This window comes from Babylonia areolata, chromosome 27 (genome assembly GCF_041734735.1).
Source record: "Babylonia areolata isolate BAREFJ2019XMU chromosome 27, ASM4173473v1, whole genome shotgun sequence".
In the NCBI taxonomy this organism is placed as follows: domain Eukaryota; kingdom Metazoa; phylum Mollusca; class Gastropoda; order Neogastropoda; family Buccinidae; genus Babylonia; species Babylonia areolata.
The window spans coordinates 38768000-38788140 of NC_134902.1; the positions used below are offsets into that span (position 1 = coordinate 38768000).

General features: G+C 46.5%; 1 protein-coding gene across 1 annotated transcript in view; it reads right to left on the minus strand.

The window, feature by feature from the left end:
• LOC143301083 (twitchin-like) overlaps positions 1–20141 on the minus strand; it is a 265961-nt gene that overhangs the window by 22658 nt on the left and 223162 nt on the right. Inside the window, exons 79-90 of the mRNA XM_076615089.1 lie at positions 18435–18600; positions 17212–17369; positions 16546–16611; positions 14474–14567; positions 13169–13372; positions 12133–12274; positions 9551–9750; positions 8648–8800; positions 7635–7680; positions 5291–5368; positions 4018–4120; positions 795–912 (exon numbers count right to left, since the gene is read on the minus strand). Coding sequence (XP_076471204.1) covers positions 795–912; positions 4018–4120; positions 5291–5368; positions 7635–7680; positions 8648–8800; positions 9551–9750; positions 12133–12274; positions 13169–13372; positions 14474–14567; positions 16546–16611; positions 17212–17369; positions 18435–18600 — 1528 coding nt within the window. The remainder of the gene's footprint in view (positions 1–794; positions 913–4017; positions 4121–5290; positions 5369–7634; positions 7681–8647; positions 8801–9550; positions 9751–12132; positions 12275–13168; positions 13373–14473; positions 14568–16545; positions 16612–17211; positions 17370–18434; positions 18601–20141) is intronic.

The following is a 20141-nucleotide window of genomic DNA, read 5'->3' on the forward strand; positions in this document are numbered from 1 at the left end:
CATCACCACCATCATCATCATCATCATCATTGGCATCATCGGCGTCATCACCAGCATAAATAATGTAATGATAATCCCTCCCTCCCTCCAACTATCCCTTCTTTTCTCCTTCCCTCCCTCCGTCTCCATCCCTCCATCCATTCCTCCGTTCCTCTCTCCTTTCATCACTCACCCCTCACTCTCTGCAACCATCTCTCCTTTTCTGCCCTCCCTCCTTCATTCCTTTCATTCCTCCTATCCCTCTTTCCTTCCCTCCCTTCTTCTACCTATTGCTCTATCCTCTTTTTCTTCTCTCTCTCCCTCCCCTCCCTCTCCCTTCCCTCCATCCTCCCTCCCCTCTCTCTCCCTCCTTCCACCCATCCCCTTCCTCCTTCAATCCTGCCATCCCTCCCTCCCTCCCTCCAGTCAGCTCTCCCCCCCTGCCATCCCTCCCTCCCTCCCTCCCTTCAGCTCTTTCTCCCTCCCTCCCTGCCATCCCTCCCTCCCTTCAGCTCTTTCTCCCTCCCTCCCTGCCATCCCTCCCTCCATTCAGCTCTTTCTCCCTCCCTCCCTGCCATCCCTCCCTCCCTCCCTTCAGCTCTTTCTCCCTCCCTGCCATCCCTCCCTCCCTCCCTCCCGCCATCCCTCCCTCCCTCCCTTCAGCTCTTTCTCCCTCCCTCCCTCCAGTCAGCTCTCCCCCCCTGCCATCCCTCCCTCCCTCCCTTCAGCTCTCCCTCCCCCCCCCCTGCCATCCCTCCCTCCCTTCAGCTCTCCCCCCCATCCCCCCTGCCATCCCCCCAAAGCCAGGCACTGACCAGGTGATGATGGGGGCGGAGGCGGCAACGATCTTGCAGTCGAACTTGGCCGTGTTGCCCTCCGCGGCCACCTGGTTGCGGAGTCTCCGCACGAACCTGGGAGCGGCTTCCTTGCGGTCTGGGGTGGGAGGTAGAGGGTGGGGGGTGGGGAAGGAAAACACACACACACAGCACACACATGTAGAGACACAGTCAGGCTGGGGACTGTGCGTGAACAGGTATTTTTGTATCTAATGCTCTATGCGTGTGTATTCATTTATTTGTTTGTTTGTTTATTCATTTATTTATTTATTTATTTGTTTGTTTGTTTGTTTCTTTATTTATCTATTTGTTTATTTATCTATTTATTTATTTATTTACTTATCTATATACTTATTCATTTATTTATTCATTTATTCATTTATCTATCTATCTATTCATTAATTTATCTATTGTTGTTGTTTTGTGTTTGGTCAATGAAGAAAGCCCCGAACAATTTTCTTTAGGAGAAAGGAGAAGAAGAAAAATAAAAGAAGAAACGGAAGAAAAGGTAAAACGTGTTCGTTGACTTGCATGCAACTGAGGCCACACACACACACACACACACACACACACACACACACACACACACACACACACAACACGAAAACAGCAAGTATTTGGTGGTGGGGGGGGGGGGGGGTGTTGTAGTTCGTTTGAAATTACTAAGTTTCATTGTCGTTATCTAAATAGCGCCTATCCGGGATTGGAGACGAAACTTGAAGCGCTTTACAAACACGGAGTCGTTTACGCAATACTTTGCGTGCCTTTGTAAACGTAACTGACAGCTGCCTTTAGACGATCTTCATTCATGTCCCGTGTCAGTCAGTCAGCCAGGCTTGTCAAATGCCCCGCACATCACATGGAAATCAGAGTGGATTTTACTACTAATTCTGCCAAGGGCAACCCTCGTTGCCTTGTGTTCTTTTCATGCGCAAAACGCATACTGCATGAGAGACTTCGCTTTATCGTCTCCTTCCAATACCTAGCGTCCAGACCCACCACTCAAAGTCTGGTGGAGGGATGGAGGGAGGAGGAAGGACAAGACAATTCTGGCGAGACGATGGTTTGATCCCGTCACCGTCAGATTCGTTTTCTTCAACACGTGGACGCGTTTCCCCCGCCAGGCCACCTCTCCACGAGGCTGACACGTTCAACGTTCAGCTGCCGATGTGGGGGCTGGATTCTGGGCCGCAATGAGTTAACTGAGCTCAGCACATGACGGTGACACGGATGGAAGTGACCGCACTGAACACAGCACACATGGGTGGTAAACGACGTGACTAACATGTGGCGCTGTCCCGCGACACGATTCACAAGGCATTCTGCCACACACAGGAGACTTTATATGGGAAACTGATTAATGCTATGGGTTGACGAAATCGGCACTTGTGTGTTCTAATAATGCGTTTAAAAAGAGCAATGGAAGTAATACGCGTGGTACAGACATGTCTGCTATAACTAAATGACGACACTATACCCACTTTGTCATGGTCGGTAACCATTCGGCAAAAACATGAAACAAAATAAAACAAAAAAATTAAAATAAGATCAGATAAAATATCTAAATGCACAGAAATCACTGACAGAATCTAATGTACACACTGTGGTGGCACAACAAAGTGGACATGGCATCATCAGGACAAACACAACAACAGGTGGTGCAGAGAAAGTCTCAGACACAGAGGGCAGTGTTTTCACAGCGCTGTCAGTGCCATGGAAATCATCATGTCTGTCATCACTGACATTTCCCACAACACCAATACTGACAAGCACGTATATGATAATGACAGAGATAGAAGTGACAGACCTTTACACAGAGTGGTGTGAAACAGTGTGACTGGATATGACACTGTCCCTTACAAAGATGTGTAATCATTATGTTATTCTATATTTCACCCAAAGCACTCGGAATGGGAAAATATTAGTTCTGTGTGCTCAATAGAAGACGTTTTAATAATGAGAAAAAGAGCAATGAAAATAATGTGTATGACACGGAAATGTCCGCAATGACTAAATCATGACGCCATACTAACTTTACAATGGTCGGTGACAAAGGTCAGTAACAGTTAACTAGACAGAAATAACTGGTAAATCTGAACGGACAGACTGTAACAGAATTATCCAGACAAACAGAACAATAGGTGCTGCACAGAAAGTCTCAGACACAGAGGGCAGTGTTTTCACAGTGCAGTCAATGCCATGGAAGTCATCGTTTCTGTCATCACTGACATTTCCCACAGCACCGAAACTTACAGTCCAGCACAGGTGTTTGTCTTGTAGGAACCCATTTCAGGGATGCCCGGGTCTCCTTCCGAAAGAAAAGTATCCCCAATTTCTTGAGGTTCTGTGCCAGAAATTTCCTCTTTTCCATGGCTGTGTTTCAGGCCTTCTGCCTGTCTCTCTGTTGTCTCTTACGTTCATACTTTTTGCCTTGCACGTCAATTCACCAACACTTTTTTTCTAAGAATACTTGAATTTTTTATGCTTTTTGTTTGTTTGATTTTGGGGAGAGGGGGGGCGGGCGTCTTTATCTGAACTTGGTAATTCGGTATTCTCACTACGTTGGCTTTTTGTGACTAAGCATTCTTACTTTGTTTTGTTCTGTATGGAAAGTATATAAAGACTGGAACATGTCAGCTGCCCGCTGGTATATTTTGGTTTTGTATGCTTGTTATAATATACATGCATATGTATGTATATATTCATGTATATATTCATATATATATATATATATATATATATATATATACAGGAACCTGAACACTAACACATGGGGTAGAGAGAGAGAGAGAGAGAGAGAGAGAGAGAGAGAGAAACAGACAGACAGACAGACAGACAGTTAGACAGACAGAGACAGGGACAGGGACAGAGACAGAGACAAAGAGGATTGTTTATCCCGTACAATTATGCTGGAGCGCGGGTTAAAAGACGCGATCAAATTGACGGAATTATCAAATTCAGAGCCATACCACAGATTTTTATGCGCTTGAATATGATTACACTCGTGCCTTTGCTACGTATTTTAGTTGTCATTTTTAAGGCTCTACGCGATGATAGCCTATCCACAACGTTTGTAGCTCTGACAGGTACGGCCCAGTGCGGTCGGCTCGGCTATAGAGTAACGATAAATGTGTTATAAACGACAGAACCCCCCCCCCCCCAAAACAAACACTGCTGGAAGAAAAGCGAGGAGCATCCTCACCGAAGTAGGTGTCGAAGATGGCAAACTCCTTCGGCCTCTGTTTGCGCAGGGAGCTGAAGTTAGCGATACGTCCGATGGCCGGCATGGGGTGAGGCCAGTCCGCCTGGAATTACATACATAATGATATATGATAATGATAATAATAATCATACCGATAATAATAACAATAATAAAAATGATAATAATAATAATAATCATGATGTTGATGATGCTGATGATGATGACGACAACGACAACAAAAACAACAACAACAAGGAGAAGAATACTGATGATCATCATCATTATCATCATCATCAAATTCACAATGGTAATCACACGCGCACACACACATTACCACGCACAGACACACAAACAAACACAGACACATACAGGCACAGACACACACAGAGACACACACACACGCGGGGGCGCGCGCGCGCACACACACACACACACACACACACACAGAGGCACACACACACGCACATATACATACACTCACATGTACAGACACATAAATGTAAAATGAATCTATAAAGACGACAGTGTGAGAGAATGGAGGGGCAGAAAGAGAATGATACAGAGAGAGCGAGAAATAGAAGGGGGGACAGACAGGTCGGCAGACAGACAGAAAGACACACAGATAGCATGGACAGACAGACAGAAGGACGGGCAGAAAGACACACAGACGAACAGACAGACAGGCTGACAGACAGAGAGATAAAGGACGGACCGACAGACAGACAAGCAGGTAGACAGAAGATGGACGGATGGACAGATAGAGAGACAGACAGGCAGGCAAACAGACAGACAGAGGACAGACAGACAGAGGACAGACAGACAGACAGGCAGAGAGACAGAGGATGGACGGATGCACAGACGGACAGACAGACAGACAGACAGATGAACAGACAGACAGGCAGACAGACAGAGAGATAGAGGACGGACCGACAGACAGACAAGCAGGTAGACAGAAGATGGACAGATGGACAGATAGAGAGACAGACAGACAGACAGAGGACAGACAGACAGAGGACAGACAGACAGGCAGACAGACAGACAGATGGACAGACAGACAGGCAGACAGACAGAGAGATAGAGAGACAGAGGACGGTTGGATGGACAGACAGACAGTCAGGCAGACAAGCAGAGGACGGACGTACTGACAGACAGACAGACAGGCAGAGGACGGGCAGACAGGCAGACAGGCAGAGGACGTACTGACAGACAGACAAACAGACAGACAGACAGACAGACAGAGCACAGTCAGCATTGCGGGGGTGGGGTGACTCACATATTTGTCCTTGATCTTCTGGCGGATCTTGTTGTAGCGGCTGGACGGGATGCGGTGAGTGAGGTCACTGTGGTCACCCTGCACACACACACCACCACAACATCCCTGTCACGTATGACTGGATTGGATTTGAATACATAGATATATCGCCTAACCTAGGCCAGAGACCAAGCTCTAAGCGCTTTACAAACACGGAGTCATTTGCACAACAGGCTGCCTACCTGGGTAGAGCCGACTGATGGCTGCCACTGGGCGTTCATCATTCGTTTCCTGTGTCATTTAATCAGGTTGCAGGCACACACGCATACACTCAGACAGACATGTAACATTTTATACGTGTATGACCGTTTTGTTTATTTACCCGCCATGTAGGAAGCCATGCTCCGTTTTTGAGGGGTGTGCATGCTGGGTATGTTCTTGCTTCCATAACCCACCGAACGCTGATATAGATCACAGTATCTTTAACGTGCGTATTTGATCTTCTGCGTGCGTACACACACACACACACGAAGGGGGATCCAAGCACTAGCAGGTCTGCACATATGTTGACCTGGGAGATCGGAAAAAACCTCCACCCTTTACCCACCAGGCGCCGTTACCGAGATTCGAGCCCGGGACCCTCAGATTGAAAGTTCAATTCTTTAACCACTCGGCCATTGCGCCCGTCGAGTAGTAGAGACAAATGCTTAAAGTTTGAATAATATTCTTGTGTTTCTTTCAGGAAACAGTAAGTGGAATTTAATGGTGTTTGGCCGGGTTCTATAAAATGTAGGTAACATTGTCTTCCTGCTGTCAGAAAAAGAGACACAAAACCAAGCAGTGAAACTCATCACCAATATCATCTGTGGAACATTTGTCACAGATTCTTTCACTTCACGGTAAATTGTTGAAACGCTCTTTATCAACGGGAAGTGCGTTGTTGGTTGATCTAAACTTTGCTAACTCAATAACACAATCAGCTGGTAACTCTGTAAGGCAAGCATCTTGACCAAAACTGGGTTTAGACATGCTGTAACACTAAACATGGTACCTTTATCGACATGTTGATACCAATCTTCCACAAAAACCTATCCATATCCACTGCCTCTAGGAATACAGCGTACTAAGGCGGGGCCCAGTCCTCTCCTTCCACCGCTGTCATTAAAACCTTCCCCGACCGAGGACAGGTACCCCATTCATCCCTGAGGTGGAGTGAGGACATTCAGAGCAAGGCGCCTTTCCTGAAGGACACAACACCAGGACGGAGCAGGGTCTCCAACCCTCATCACTGGTGAAGTCCCACAGGCCAGGGTGTCAGGTCACCATTCCTGATTTGGATTTATGCCTCTTTACTTCTCTTCAGCTAAAAGCCCATTACATCAGTAAACAGGGTGTCTTCCTCTTTACTTCCGTTCAGCGAAAAGCCCATTGCATCAGTAAACAGGATGTCTTCCTCTTTACTTCTGTTCAGCAAAAAGCCCATTACATCAGTAAACAGGGTGTCTTCCTCTTTACTTCCGTTCAGCGAAAAGCCCATTGCATCAGTAAACAGGATGTCTTCCTCTTTACTTCTGTTCAGCAAAAAGCCCATTGCATCAGTAAACAGGGTGTCTTCCTCTTCTGTTCAGCAAAAAGCCCATTGCATCAGTAAACAGGATGTCTACCTCTTCTGTTCAGCAAAAAGCCCATTGCATCAGTAAACAGGGTGTCTTCCTCTTTACTTCCGTTCAGCAAAAAGCCCATTGCATCAGTAAACAGGGTGTCTTCCTCTTCTGTTCAGCAAAAAGCCCATTGCATCAGTAAACAGGGTGTCTTCCTCTTCTGTTCAGCAAAAAGCCCATTGCATCAGTAAACAGGGTGTCTTCCTCTTCTGTTCAGCAAAAAGCCCATTGCATCAGTAAACAGGATGTCTTCCTCTTTACTTCTGTTCAGCAAAAAGCCCATTGCATCAGTAAACAGGGTGTCTTCCTCTTCTGTTCAGCAAAAAGCCCATTGCATCAGTAAACAGGGTGTCTTCCTCTTCTGTTCAGCGAAAAGCCCACTGCATCAGTAAACAGGATGTCTTCCTCTTTACTTCTGTTCAGCAAAAAGCCCATTGCATCAGTAAACAGGGTGCCTACCTCTACTTCTGTTCAGCAAAAAGCCCATTGCATCAGTAAACAGGATGTCTTCCTCTTTACTTCTGTTCGGCAAAAAGCCCATTGCATCAGTAAACAGTATGAATACGCACGGGGCTGTAGTTAACACTGAATCCACTCTGCTATTCTACCAAATTTCGGACCTCAAAGGGGTTGAAGGAATCATCAATCAACTAACAACACTTAAGAAACTATATCCAGAAACAAACAAGACACAGTGCACTCACCAGAAGCCATGGATGCTCCAAAGCTTCATACACAGTCAACCGCTTCCTGGAGACAAACAATAAGGCAGTAAGTGGTAGTAGAAAGAATATTGGCGGCGGGCATATTTGTGCGTGTGCGTGTGTGTGTGTGTGTGTGTGTTCAGACAGACACGTGACCTTTTCCTGTATCAGAGACTTCACTCATTAAATGTTACAATGGAAAATATTAATAGTCTGCAACAAGACTCTACATTAATAGATAAATATGAACGTAAATTACAGCACAAAACCATTAGCACGGAGGAAATTTAAGGCTAAACACAGTTATCAGTTATCCATTCTTTAATCAAAATGGGCGAAAATGTAATTTCTGTATTTTGATCAATGTCAGTTTTTGCTTGATGAAGATGAAGAAATTTAGCCAACATATTCTCCACCACCACCAGTACTACTACTACTACTACTATTACTACTACCACCACCACCACCGTGACTACTACTACTATTACTACATCTACTACTACTAACAACAACAACAGCAACACCACCACCACCGATATCACTAATGCTACTACTTCTACTACTACCACCACCATCACCACTACCACCATCACCACCACCATCATCACCACCACCACTACTACCACCATCACCACCACCATAACTATCATCACCACCATCACTACCACCACCATCACCACCACCACCATCACAATCACCATAACCATCATCACCACCATCACTACCACCACCATCACCACCACCACCATCACCACCACCACCATCACCACCATCATAACCATCATCACCACCACACTATCACCACCATCACCAACAATACCATCACCACCATCACCATAACCATCATCACCACCACACTATCACCACCATCACCAACAATACCATCACCACCTCCATAACCATCACCACCACAAACACCACCACCACCACCACCACCAAACTGAAACCAGCACCCCACCCCAGCCACTCATCCACACACACACACCCACTCCCCCACCAAAACCAGCACATACTGTGGCTGCCTGATGAGGAGGGACTTGATGAAGTCCTTGCCCTCAGTGGACACGGAGGAGAAGGCCTCCTGGTCGAACTCCCAGTCACAACGCTTCACGTTCTGCAGGGTCTCCAGGTCGTCCTCCCCGGCAAAGGGGGACAGGCCGCTCAGCCTGGGACGGGGGTGGTGGTGGGGGTGGACAGAAACACACACACACACACACACAAACGCACGCACAGAGACCCACGCACACACGCAGAGACACGCACAAACACAGACATGCACACGCACCCAACACACACACTCACGCAAAAAACGCGCGCAGACACACACACACACACACACACACACACACACACACACACACACACACACGTACACACATCTTATATCACTCAAAGTGAAAAGATGTTAAATTAAGCAAAGAACACACATTATTATGTCTACACACATGCTTAGATATTTACACTCACACACAGAGACATACAGTTAAAGTTAAACACACACACACACACACACACACACACACACACACACATACACACACGCACGCACGCACGCACGCACACACACACACAAATAGCCCCTTCCCCACTCACCACACACACACACACACACATGCATTCATGCACATACAGACCAACACATACACAGACACACATATACACGCGAGCGCGAGCATTCACACATCCACCCATACAAACATACCTACATATTTAATCATAGATTATGTCTATGCACGAACAAACATTTACACTCACTCACACATAGAGTCAGACAGACAAACAGACGAAAGGACGGACAGACACACAGACCCCCCCCCCCCCCATCCGCCCCTCCCCCGTACACACACGGACCCCCCCACCCCACCCCTTCCCCCACCCATCCCACACACACACACAGAATCCAACCACCAACTCACAGCACGTAAGCCAGCACGCCCACTGCCCACATGTCGGTGTAGAAGCCCACAGCATCCCTCTCCACAATTTCGGGGGCGGCGAATTCGGCAGTGGCCGTGGTGACCTTGATGACCTCGTCAGGGTTCAGCTTGGAGGCCAGACCGAAGTCGATGAGCTTGACGTTGGTGGCTCTGTTGGTCTCGCACATGATGTTCTCCGGCTGTGGACATCGTGACGGGGATACACGGGGAGAGGGGGGGAGGGGAGAGGTGTGGTCAGTTTGGTTTTCGGGATGGCACGATTTTTTTGATTTTTTTTTTTAAAAAGAAAAATCGAAATGTAGTGTGCAAGGGTAGAAGCTGGAGGAACGGAAGAAAGAGATGGATAAGAGAGAGAGAGAGAGAGAGAGAGAGAGAGAGAGAGAGAGAGAGAGGTGGGGGGGGGGGGGGGCAGGGATAAATAGAAAGAGAGAGAGGGGGTGAGAGAGGGATATATATACATATATATATATATATATATATATATATATATATAGAGAGAGAGAGAGAGAGAGAGAGAGAGAGAGAGAGAGAGAGAGAGAGAGAGAGACGGAGGACAAGACAAGACAAGACAATTTTTTTATTATCGAGGGTAATAGATAAGCAAATAACATGCTTTTATACAACCACCCCCCGCCCTTAAGAGGGGATAAAGCCAAAGAAGCGAAAATGAGCACAAAATAAAAGAAAAAAAGAAGAAGAAGAAAATCAAAACACAATCAAAATACACCACTGTTTCACCACCACAGATGAGAGACAGATGAACAGAAAGAGATAGAGGGGGAGAGTGAGGGAGGAGACGGAGAGATGGACAAAAAGAGATAGATGGGGGAGAGTGAGGGGGAGATGGAGAGATGGACAGAAAGAGATATAGTGAAGAGAGTGAGGAGGGAGACGGAGAGATGGACAGACAAAGATAGATGGGGGAGAGTGAGGGGGGAGATGGAGAGATGGACAAAAAGAGATAGATGGGGGAGAGTGAGGGGGAGATGGAGAGAAGGACAGAAAGAGATATAGTGAAGAGAGTGAGGGGGGAGACGGAGAGATGGACAGAAAGATATAGAGGGGAGAGAGTGAGGGGGGAGACGGAGAGATGGACAGAGAGATATAGTGAAGAGAGTGAGGGGGGAGACGGAGAGATGGACAGAGATATAGTGAAGAGAGTGAGGGGGGAGACGGAGAGATGGACAGAAAGATATAGAGGGGAGAGAGTGAGGGGGGAGACGGAGAGATGGACAGAGAGATATAGAGGGGAGAGAGTGAGGGGGGAGACGGAGAGATGGACAGAGAGATATAGTGAAGAGAGTGAGGGGGGAGACGGAGAGATGGACAGAAAGATATAGAGGGGAGAGAGTGAGGGGGGAGACGGAGAGATAGACAAAAAGAGATAGATGGGGGAGAGTGAGGGGGAGATGGAGAGAAGGACAGAAAGAGATATAGTGAAGAGAGTGAGGGGGGAGACGGAGAGATGGACAGAGAGATATAGAGGGGAGAGAGTGAGGGGGGAGACGGAGAGATGGACAGAGAGATATAGTGAAGAGAGTGAGGGGGGAGACGGAGAGATGGACAGAAAGATATAGAGGGGAGAGAGTGAGGGGGGAAACGGAGAGATGGACAGAGAGATATAGAGGGGAGAGAGTGAGGGGGGAAACGGAGAGATGGACAGAGAGATATAGAGGGGAGAGAGTGAGGGGGGAGACGGAGAGATGGACAGAGATATAGTGAAGAGAGTGAGGGGGGAGACGGAGAGATGGACAGAAAGATATAGAGGGGAGAGAGTGAGGGGGGAAACGGAGAGATGGACAGAGAGATATAGAGGGGAGAGAGTGAGGGGGGAGACGGAGAGATGGACAGAGAGATATAGTGAAGAGAGTGAGGGGGGAGACGGAGAGATGGACAGAAAGATATAGAGGGGAGAGAGTGAGGGGGGAGACGGAGAGATGGACAGAGAGATATAGAGGGGAGGGGGAGGGGGAGGGGAAAGACGAGGAGAAAAGAATTAGAGAGTTGAGATTTGATGGAGGGATAGAACGAGAGGGATGATAGAAAGGGAAGAACGTGAGGCGGGGGAAGGGAGGGGATGGAAGGGGGTGGAAGGAAGAGACTGAGAGGTGCTGTACGTAGCTTTCATCCTTCGGGTGTGGTACCCTCCCATTTCTCAAATTCAGAGAAATGGCTATTTCGTGAAAACGTTGTTTTTTTTTGTTTTTGTTGTTGTTTTTTTATAATAGTTTTTCATTGTTCTACACATTGAACTGTAATGCAGCTATATTCTTGTTTGACTGTGTATTATTGATGCTCAAATTGATTTATCGCGATGTAATGTTTTTGTAAAAAATGATGTTCACATTCTCATTCGTAAGGGAGCCCAAGGCATATATATATATATATATATATATATATATATATATATATATATATATATATATAATAAACCATCTTGAAATCTTGAATCTGCCCCATCCTCCCTCCACCTCCCCCGCCCCCCCCTCACCCTCCCTCTCCACCCCCCCCCCTTACCCCCCCCCCCCTCACTCCCGGCAGCCTCCATCCTTAGCACTGACCTTGATGTCCAGGTGCACAATGCTGTTCTCGTGCATGTGCTTGACGGCCTCGCACACCTGCCGCATGTAGTTGATGACCTCGGCCTCCGACATCTTGTAGTCCTCGGCGGCGATGCGGTCAAACAGCTCTCCTCCGGCCAGGCTGCGTGACGGGGGTGCGAGAGGGCAAAGAGCATCGTCAGCATTGGATGTGCAGCGTGTGAGCACAGTGTAAGCTTTGAGCTTGTTGATGCTCCTTGTGTCTTTGTTAGTGGTTGTGATCAGGATGTGTAGTGTTGAACGATTCAAGATGATTTCAACCGGCTCCAGTATCATTCACTGTAGCTTGTTTGGCGTTTTTTGGGTGGTGTGTTGGCAGTGTGTACGTGTGTGTGTGTGTGTGTGTGTGTGTGTGTGTGTGTGTGTGTGTGTGCGTAGGTGGGTGGGTGTGTAGGTGAGTGGAGAGGTGTTGTACGTGTGTGTGTGTGTGTGTGTGTGTGTGTGTGTGTGTGTGTGTGTGTGTGTTCGCCTGTGTTCGTGTTAACAAGTTCGCCGAAAGTGGACTATTTTGATTTAAACCTATTCCAGTTACTTTTTTGAAATATCTATCATTCTAGTAATCTGAGTTTACATCTTGTACATTTATTTATTTACTGATCTGTTTATTTGGTTGTATCTATTTTATACAAACTTTGTTTACTGTTTTCATAAATAAATATTGTGGAGGGAATATATATGAAGCACTGACATCCACAAATATAAAAAGAATGAGTGTGATTAAATACGGACATACGCGCACACACACACGCACGCACGCACGCACGCACGCACACACACACACACACACACATCGCCCCGCAAACATTACAACATTCACCTCCCCACACACACCCCACACACCCTATCCCCCCCCCACACACACACCTATACGTCCCATTTACAACCCACACCAAAGTCCCCCCCATCCAACCCCTGCACACCCCCAACCTCCACCCCCCCTTCCCCCAACATTCACACACATACAAAATAATATAAAACAACCAAAACGGGCACTCACAACTCCAGGATGAGAACCATCTCGTGCTTGTCCTCGAAGGCGTCGTGCAGGTTGATCAGCTTGGGGTGGTGCAGGTGGTTCATGATGCTCACCTCGTTCTTCACCGTGTGCTTGTCGAGCGGGAAGGGTGTGTTGATGAACTTGGCCACGAACACTCTGCCTGTCTTCTTCTCCACACACCGGTGAACCACGCCGAACGCCCCACTGGGGGAAAAAAAGGGGGGGGGGGGGTAGATTTTGTTGACTACATTTCGCTGACAAAATTTTGCTGATAAATATTTCAGGATCCTGTGAGGCCATTCTCCGCCTGAGCCCCCCCTCACCCCCCGTGGCAGGCGGGCTAAGAAACCTCTTTACTTGAACCTGTTCTCCAGCTAATAATTATGCATTTACTGCTAGGTAAGGGAAGTAACTTGAACTTGACTTCCTTCCTCACTGGTACGCAAAAGTTTCGCTCCAAAAATCGAACGATAAGTGTGTGTTTGTGTGTGTGTGTGTGGGGGGGGGGGGGGAGGTATCAGTTTTTCCACATCGATATGGTAAATCGTCAAAGGCTTACTGCACAGTAAGTGCTCAATGAAATTACGATGGACTCTCACAGCGAACTGGACCCAGATAGTGACAAAAAAGTGCAATAATTCATCCGATACTTCTCAGGAATGTGGAGAAAATGAAATTAGCGACCGTACTGTGTCTTGTCCAATTACTGAAATTGTTGGAGGTCTCTTGACGACGGCCTATATCCCAGACGTGGTGCAAGGCATAGTTCTAAGTATGTAATATGTCATGTAAGCATTTCATAAGGGAGGTCTGTTGTCGATAACCTAAGGAGAAAGGCCACAGTAAGTAAGAAAGGAGCATGACATGTCAGCATTTCGTCTTCACAGCAACTTGCCGTGAAATAAGGAGGAAGGTGGCAGAACGGACAGGACGTTCATCTTCCGATACAGTGTCCGGGAGGATGTGTCTTCCATTCCCGCTCTTGCCCTTCCTCCCAAGTTGCACTACAAAATCAAACTGAGCGCCTAGCCATTCGCGTGAGACGATAAACCGAGGTACTGTGTGCAGCACGACCTCTGGCAAAATTCTGTGGAGGAAATCCACTGTGATATATACACATATACACAAGCATGCACTCAAGGCCTGACTAAGCGCGTTGGGTTGTGCTGCTGTCAAGCATCTGTCCGGGTAGATGTGCTGTACTGTACATGGGATTTTCCGCAGACAGTGACGCCTCCTTGAGAAACTGAAAGTGAAAGTGAAGATGAAAGTGAAAGTGAAAGTGGCGTGGAGGCAGCCCCTCACCTGCCCAGCTCCTCCAGGATGTCGTAGTAGTCATACACACTGCCAGTCTGGATCTCCACGGGCTGAGGGACGTACTTCTTCCACAGGTTCTCAACTGCAACACGGCACGCACACACACACACACACACACACACACACACACACACACACACAGAGGCCACAACGGGCACTGTCAAACCACGGGGCCCAAAGGACACCAATGTCTCTGATTCATTGGACTACCAGCACATATAAAAAACAAAACAAAAAACCCAAAACGCATCCCCTTGGTCAAGGAAAAAAAAAGAAAAGAAATACAGCAAGAGGCTATCAGCACAAATAACTCTATGTAAAGAAAAAAAAACACCAAAAGAAATAAAGCAATGGACTTCCAACTCATATAACATGCCCTTGGTAAAAAAAAAAAAAAAAAAAAAAAGAAGAAAAAACAAAAAGAATAAATACAGCCACGGATCTCATATGATAATAGCATCCCCTTGGTCCAAGAAAAATAAAGCAAAAGTACTAAATCAGAAAAAAAAAGAAGAAAAAAGCAACAACAACAAAAAAAGACTGCAACATGACATAAAAGTTTCCATCCAAACTGAAAAAAAACAAAAAAACAGAACGGGCGCAATAGCCGAGTGGTTAAAGCGTTGGACTTTCAATCTGGTGGGTAAAGGGTGGAGATTTTTGCGATCTCACAGGTCAACATATGTGCAGACCTGCTAGTGTCTGAACCCCCTTCGTGTGTATACACAAGCAGAAGATAAAATACGCGCGTTAAAGATCCTGTAATCCATGTCAGCGTTCGGTGGGTTATGGAAATAAGAACATACCCAGCATGCACAACCCCTAAAGCGGAGTATGGCTGCCAACATGAGAGGGGGTGGGGGGGGGGGGGGGCGCGGGGGCGGCTTGCGGGTGGGTGGGGGGGGGGGGGGTAAAAGAAACGGTCATATACGTGAAAGCCCATTCGTGTACAACGAGTGAACGTGGGAGTTGCAGTCCACAAACGCAGAAGAAGACAGAAGAAGAAAGCGGAAAGAACCAGAATGGCTTCAATGTGTCTGGTGGAGAAACGAAGAGGGGTAGTACACACAGATTGCCAGCAGAGCAGTGAAAGGCAGCATACGTACAGCACAGCGTTCACAAAACAAGGAACCAAGGTCATCGAAATGCAACGCTGAGTGAAAAACTTCAAACTTCATTTGGGCCAAATAATATGCAGCTATACATATCACGACCCCCCTCCCACTCCCTCCCCATTAAAAAAAAAGAAAGAAATGTAACATGAAAAAATAAAAAATTATAAAGAAATAAGACCAAAAAAAAAGAAGGAAATTCATGAAAAAAATATAGGAACATACCATTACAAAAAAAGAAAAAGAAAAAAAAAAGAAAAAACAAAAAAACCCACAAAAAACCCCCAACAGACATTACGCAGAGCAGTCCACAAAACTAGATGCAATACTTCAGATTGGCAAAACGACACATAAAACACAGGGCTTCAAACCAACCAACAAAAAGAAATAAAATCAGGAAAAACAAAACAAAACATTATCTGGCATTCAATACAAAATCTCAATATGGTCCGATACAATGTACGTTTAGAGATATTAAATTGTCATTATTGTAAATATTAATATCGTTGCAATTGGGGGTTCTTTTTTTGTTTTGTTTTGTTTTGTTTTTCTTTTTTGTTGTTGTTATTTATTTATTTATTTATTTTATTTTTATTTTTATTTTTTTTTTTTTTTGGGGGGGGGGTCTTTTTTCCAATTTCATGATAAAACCTTTCTCCTTAACTGTGTGAACATGGTAGATTGATTCCAACCATCAACTTAATGACAAAATGTACATTAATATGTCTGAAACAACTATCTGCACAATTTTTGTCACCATTATACTGTACACAAAGTGTGTTATGCAGCATAGGCTACAATGACAATATTCCTGTTTCACTCTATGGTGCTATGTCCAGAATCTGAACATTCTTGAGAGGGAGAAAAAACCCACAAACAAATGAACAAAGACAACAACAAAAAGCAAGAGAGATGAAAGGTTTAAACTAGAACTACCTAACTACTCACAGAATTTATCGTAGTCGTTGATCTTTGGTCCATCGTATTTGCCGCGCACTTTCCTGCCTTGCTCATCTGTGAAACAGCGAAAGAGACAACATAGAAAACATCTGACTTTTGTCTCAAGTACAGGTTAAACATACGCGCAAACGCATGTACGCATGCACACGTTCACACACACACACACACACACACACACACACACACACACACAGAACTCAAACTCAACTCAAAACGTTTTTTTCATTCAAGGATTAAGATTTTAGGCAGGGCCCATTCTTCCAATCTGACCTTGCTGATCTAGCAAGAGAGAGAGAGAGTGAAAGAGAGAGGCCAACAGACAGACAAGACAGACACACAGAATTATATATAGAGAGAAAGACAGACAGACACAATAGGGAGACAGAGATACAGAGAACAAGCTGAATCGTGATTTCACACACACACACACACACACACACACACACACACATCCGCCCACACACCCAGCCACCAACAACTGCCTTTGCATAGCCAAAGAAAAACTTGCCTTCCAGCTAAAATAGGAAAAAAAGGGAAAAGAAATAGAATAAACAAAACAAAAAAAAAGCAAAACAACTTGCCTTCCAGCTAAAAAAAAAAAATAAAAATAAAAAAATAAAAAAATAAAATAAAATAAATCAAATAACAACATGCCTTCCAGCTGTTTCTTCTTCTTCATCTCCTCAGCGTCCTCCGTCTTGACGGGCTCTGTGGTCTCACAGGGGTCGCTGACTCCGTAGAAGTTCTCGGCCTTCACCCGGAACAAGTACTCCTTGCCTGGGGACAGGCCCGTGATGTTGTGGAAGGCGAACCTGAAACACGGGGGAAAAAAAAAACAAAACAATAACTTACAGGTAAGCAGCGACGGGCGCAACAGCCGAGTGGTTAAAGCGTTGGACTCTCAATCTCAGGGTCCCGGGTTCGAAACTCCGTAACGGCGCCTGGTGGGTAAAGGGTGGATATTTTTCCGATCTCCCAGGCTAACATATGTGCAAACCTGTTATTGCCTGAACCTCCTTCGTGTGCATACGCAAGCAGAAGATCAAATACGCACGTTAGAGATCCGAATATCGAAAGAAAAACAAACAAGCAAAAACAACAACAAAAAAACAAAAAAACACTCTAGATCCAAATGTGTGAATTTTCAGTTTTCCAGAGTTATCTCCCTTCCTTCCGGTGACGTCATTAGCGACGTCACGCAAGGATGTAAGCACTGCATCATACGGCCAATCAAGGGGTTTCAAGCATCTCTCTCTCTCTCTCTCTCTCTCTCTCTCTCAAACCTTCCCTCCCTTCCTCCACACTCAACCCCCTGTCCTTTACTCATTCTACCCCACAGGCACATGTTTGTTACAGCTCCCCTTGCCCAGCACTACCTGAGGCCAGTGCAGAATAAACAGGGTGGTTCACTACTACGGCGAAAATCGATGTAGAACTGTTGATTTAATCGGTCGAACACAGCTTCGTTTCCATGCTTCCGGAATCTGTAAAGGTATCAGTTTAGAATGCCAACCGTACCAAGCAGAAAGGAACTGTATTTAGAGTTGTTTTGTTGTTGTTGTTGGGTTTTTTCTTCCAAATTTCACCCACATTTTTACCCTCATTTGCCCAGTTTCTCCCAACCCTCCATTCATCCACATCTCCCACCCCTTCTAACCGATAATACTCAGATGTATTCATAAATACTTTAACAAAATGTCTTCAATCACCGATATGTGTGACGGGACATTAAACAAAATTCCTCCGCAGAAATGAACGAAATTAGAACAGTGTGCTGGTACAATATTACTCGTAGCTGGTCCACACGGGAAGTAATCATGAGTTAACTCGCACCTGGTGAAGAATGGGTTAATGCTTCCCCCCTCCCCCCCTCTCACCTTGTGGAGGCCACCCTCAGCCAGTTTCCGGACGGGACCTCTTTCTTCTCCACGATGTAGGCGGTGATGAAGCTGCCTCCGTCGTTGAGGGGAGGCTTCCAGGACAACACCACTGAGTCATCGCGGATGTTCTCCATCACGGGGAAGCGAGGAGGGTCGGGGCGATCTGGAGGGGTGGAGTGTGTGTACAGTCAGTCACTGGGTGGTGGTGGTGGCGGTGTTGATGATTTTGATGGTGTTTGGAGGGGTGGAGTGTGTGTACAGTCAGTCATTGGGTGGTGGTGGTGGTGGTGTTGATGATTTTGATAGTGTTTGGAGGGGTGGAGTGTGTGTACAGTCAGTCAGTCATTGGGTGGTGGTGGTGGTGGTGTTGATGATTTTGATAGTGTTTGGAGGGGTGGAAAGTGTGTACAGTCAGTCAGTCACTGGGTGGTGGTGGTGGTGGTGTTGATGATTTTGATAGTGTTTGGAGGGGTGGAAAGTGTGTACAGTCAGTCACTGGGTGGTGGTGGTGGTGGTGATGATGATTTTGATGGTGTTTGGAGGGGTGGAGTGTGTGTACAGTCAGTCATTGGGTGGTGGTGGTGGTGGTGTTGATGATTTTGATGGTGTTGGAGGGGTGGAGTGTGTGTACAGTCAGTCAGTCATTGGGTGGTGGTGGTGGTGGTGTTGATGATTTTGATAGTGTTTGGAGGGGTGGAGTGTGTGTACAGTCAGTCATTGGGTGGTGGTGGTGGTGTTGATGATTTTGATAGTGTTTGGAGGGGTGGAGTGTGTGTACAGTCAGTCATTGGGTGGTGGTGGTGGTGGTGTTGATGATTTTGATAGTGTTTGGAGGGGTGGAGTGTGTGTACAGTCCGTCAGTCACTGGGTGGTGGTGGTGGTGGTGTTGATGATTTTGATAGTGTTTGGAGGGGTGGAGTGTGTACAGTCAGTCAGTCACTGGGTGGTGGTGGTGGTGGTGTTGATGATTTTGATAGTGTTTGGAGGGGTGGAGTGTGTACAGTCAGTCAGTCACTGGGTGGTGGCGGTGGTGGTGATGATTTTGATAGTGTTTGGAGGGGTGGAGTGTGTGTACAGTCAGTCAGTCATTGGGTGGTGGTGGTGGTGGTGGTGGTGATGAATTTGATAGTGTTTGGAGGGGTGGAGTGTGTACAGTCAGTCAGTCACTGGGTGGTGGCGGTGGTGGTGATGATTTTGATAGTGTTTGGAGGGGTGGAGTGTGTGTACAGTCAGTCATTGGGTGGTGGTGGTGGTGGTGGTGATTTTGATAGTGTTTGGAGGGGTGGAGTGTGTACAGTCAGTCAGTCACTGGGTGGTGGCGGTGGTGGTGATGATTTTGATAGTGTTTGGAGGGGTGGAGTGTGTACAGTCAGTCACTGGGTGGTGGTGGTGGTGGTGTTGATGATTTTGATAGTGTTTGGAGGGGTGGAGTGTGTACAGTCAGTCACTGGGTGGTGGTGGTGGTGGTGTTGATGATTTTGATAGTGTTTGGAGGGGTGGGGTGTGTATACAGTCAGTCACTGGGTGGTGGTGGTGGTGTTGATGATTTTGATAGTGTTTGGAGGGGTGGAGTGTGTGTACAGTCAGTCACTGGGTGGTGGTGGTGGTGGTGGTGATGATTTTGATGGTGTTTGGAGGGGTGGAGTGTGTGTACAGTCAGTCAGTCATTGGGTGGTGGTGGTGGTGGTGGTGTTGATGATTTTG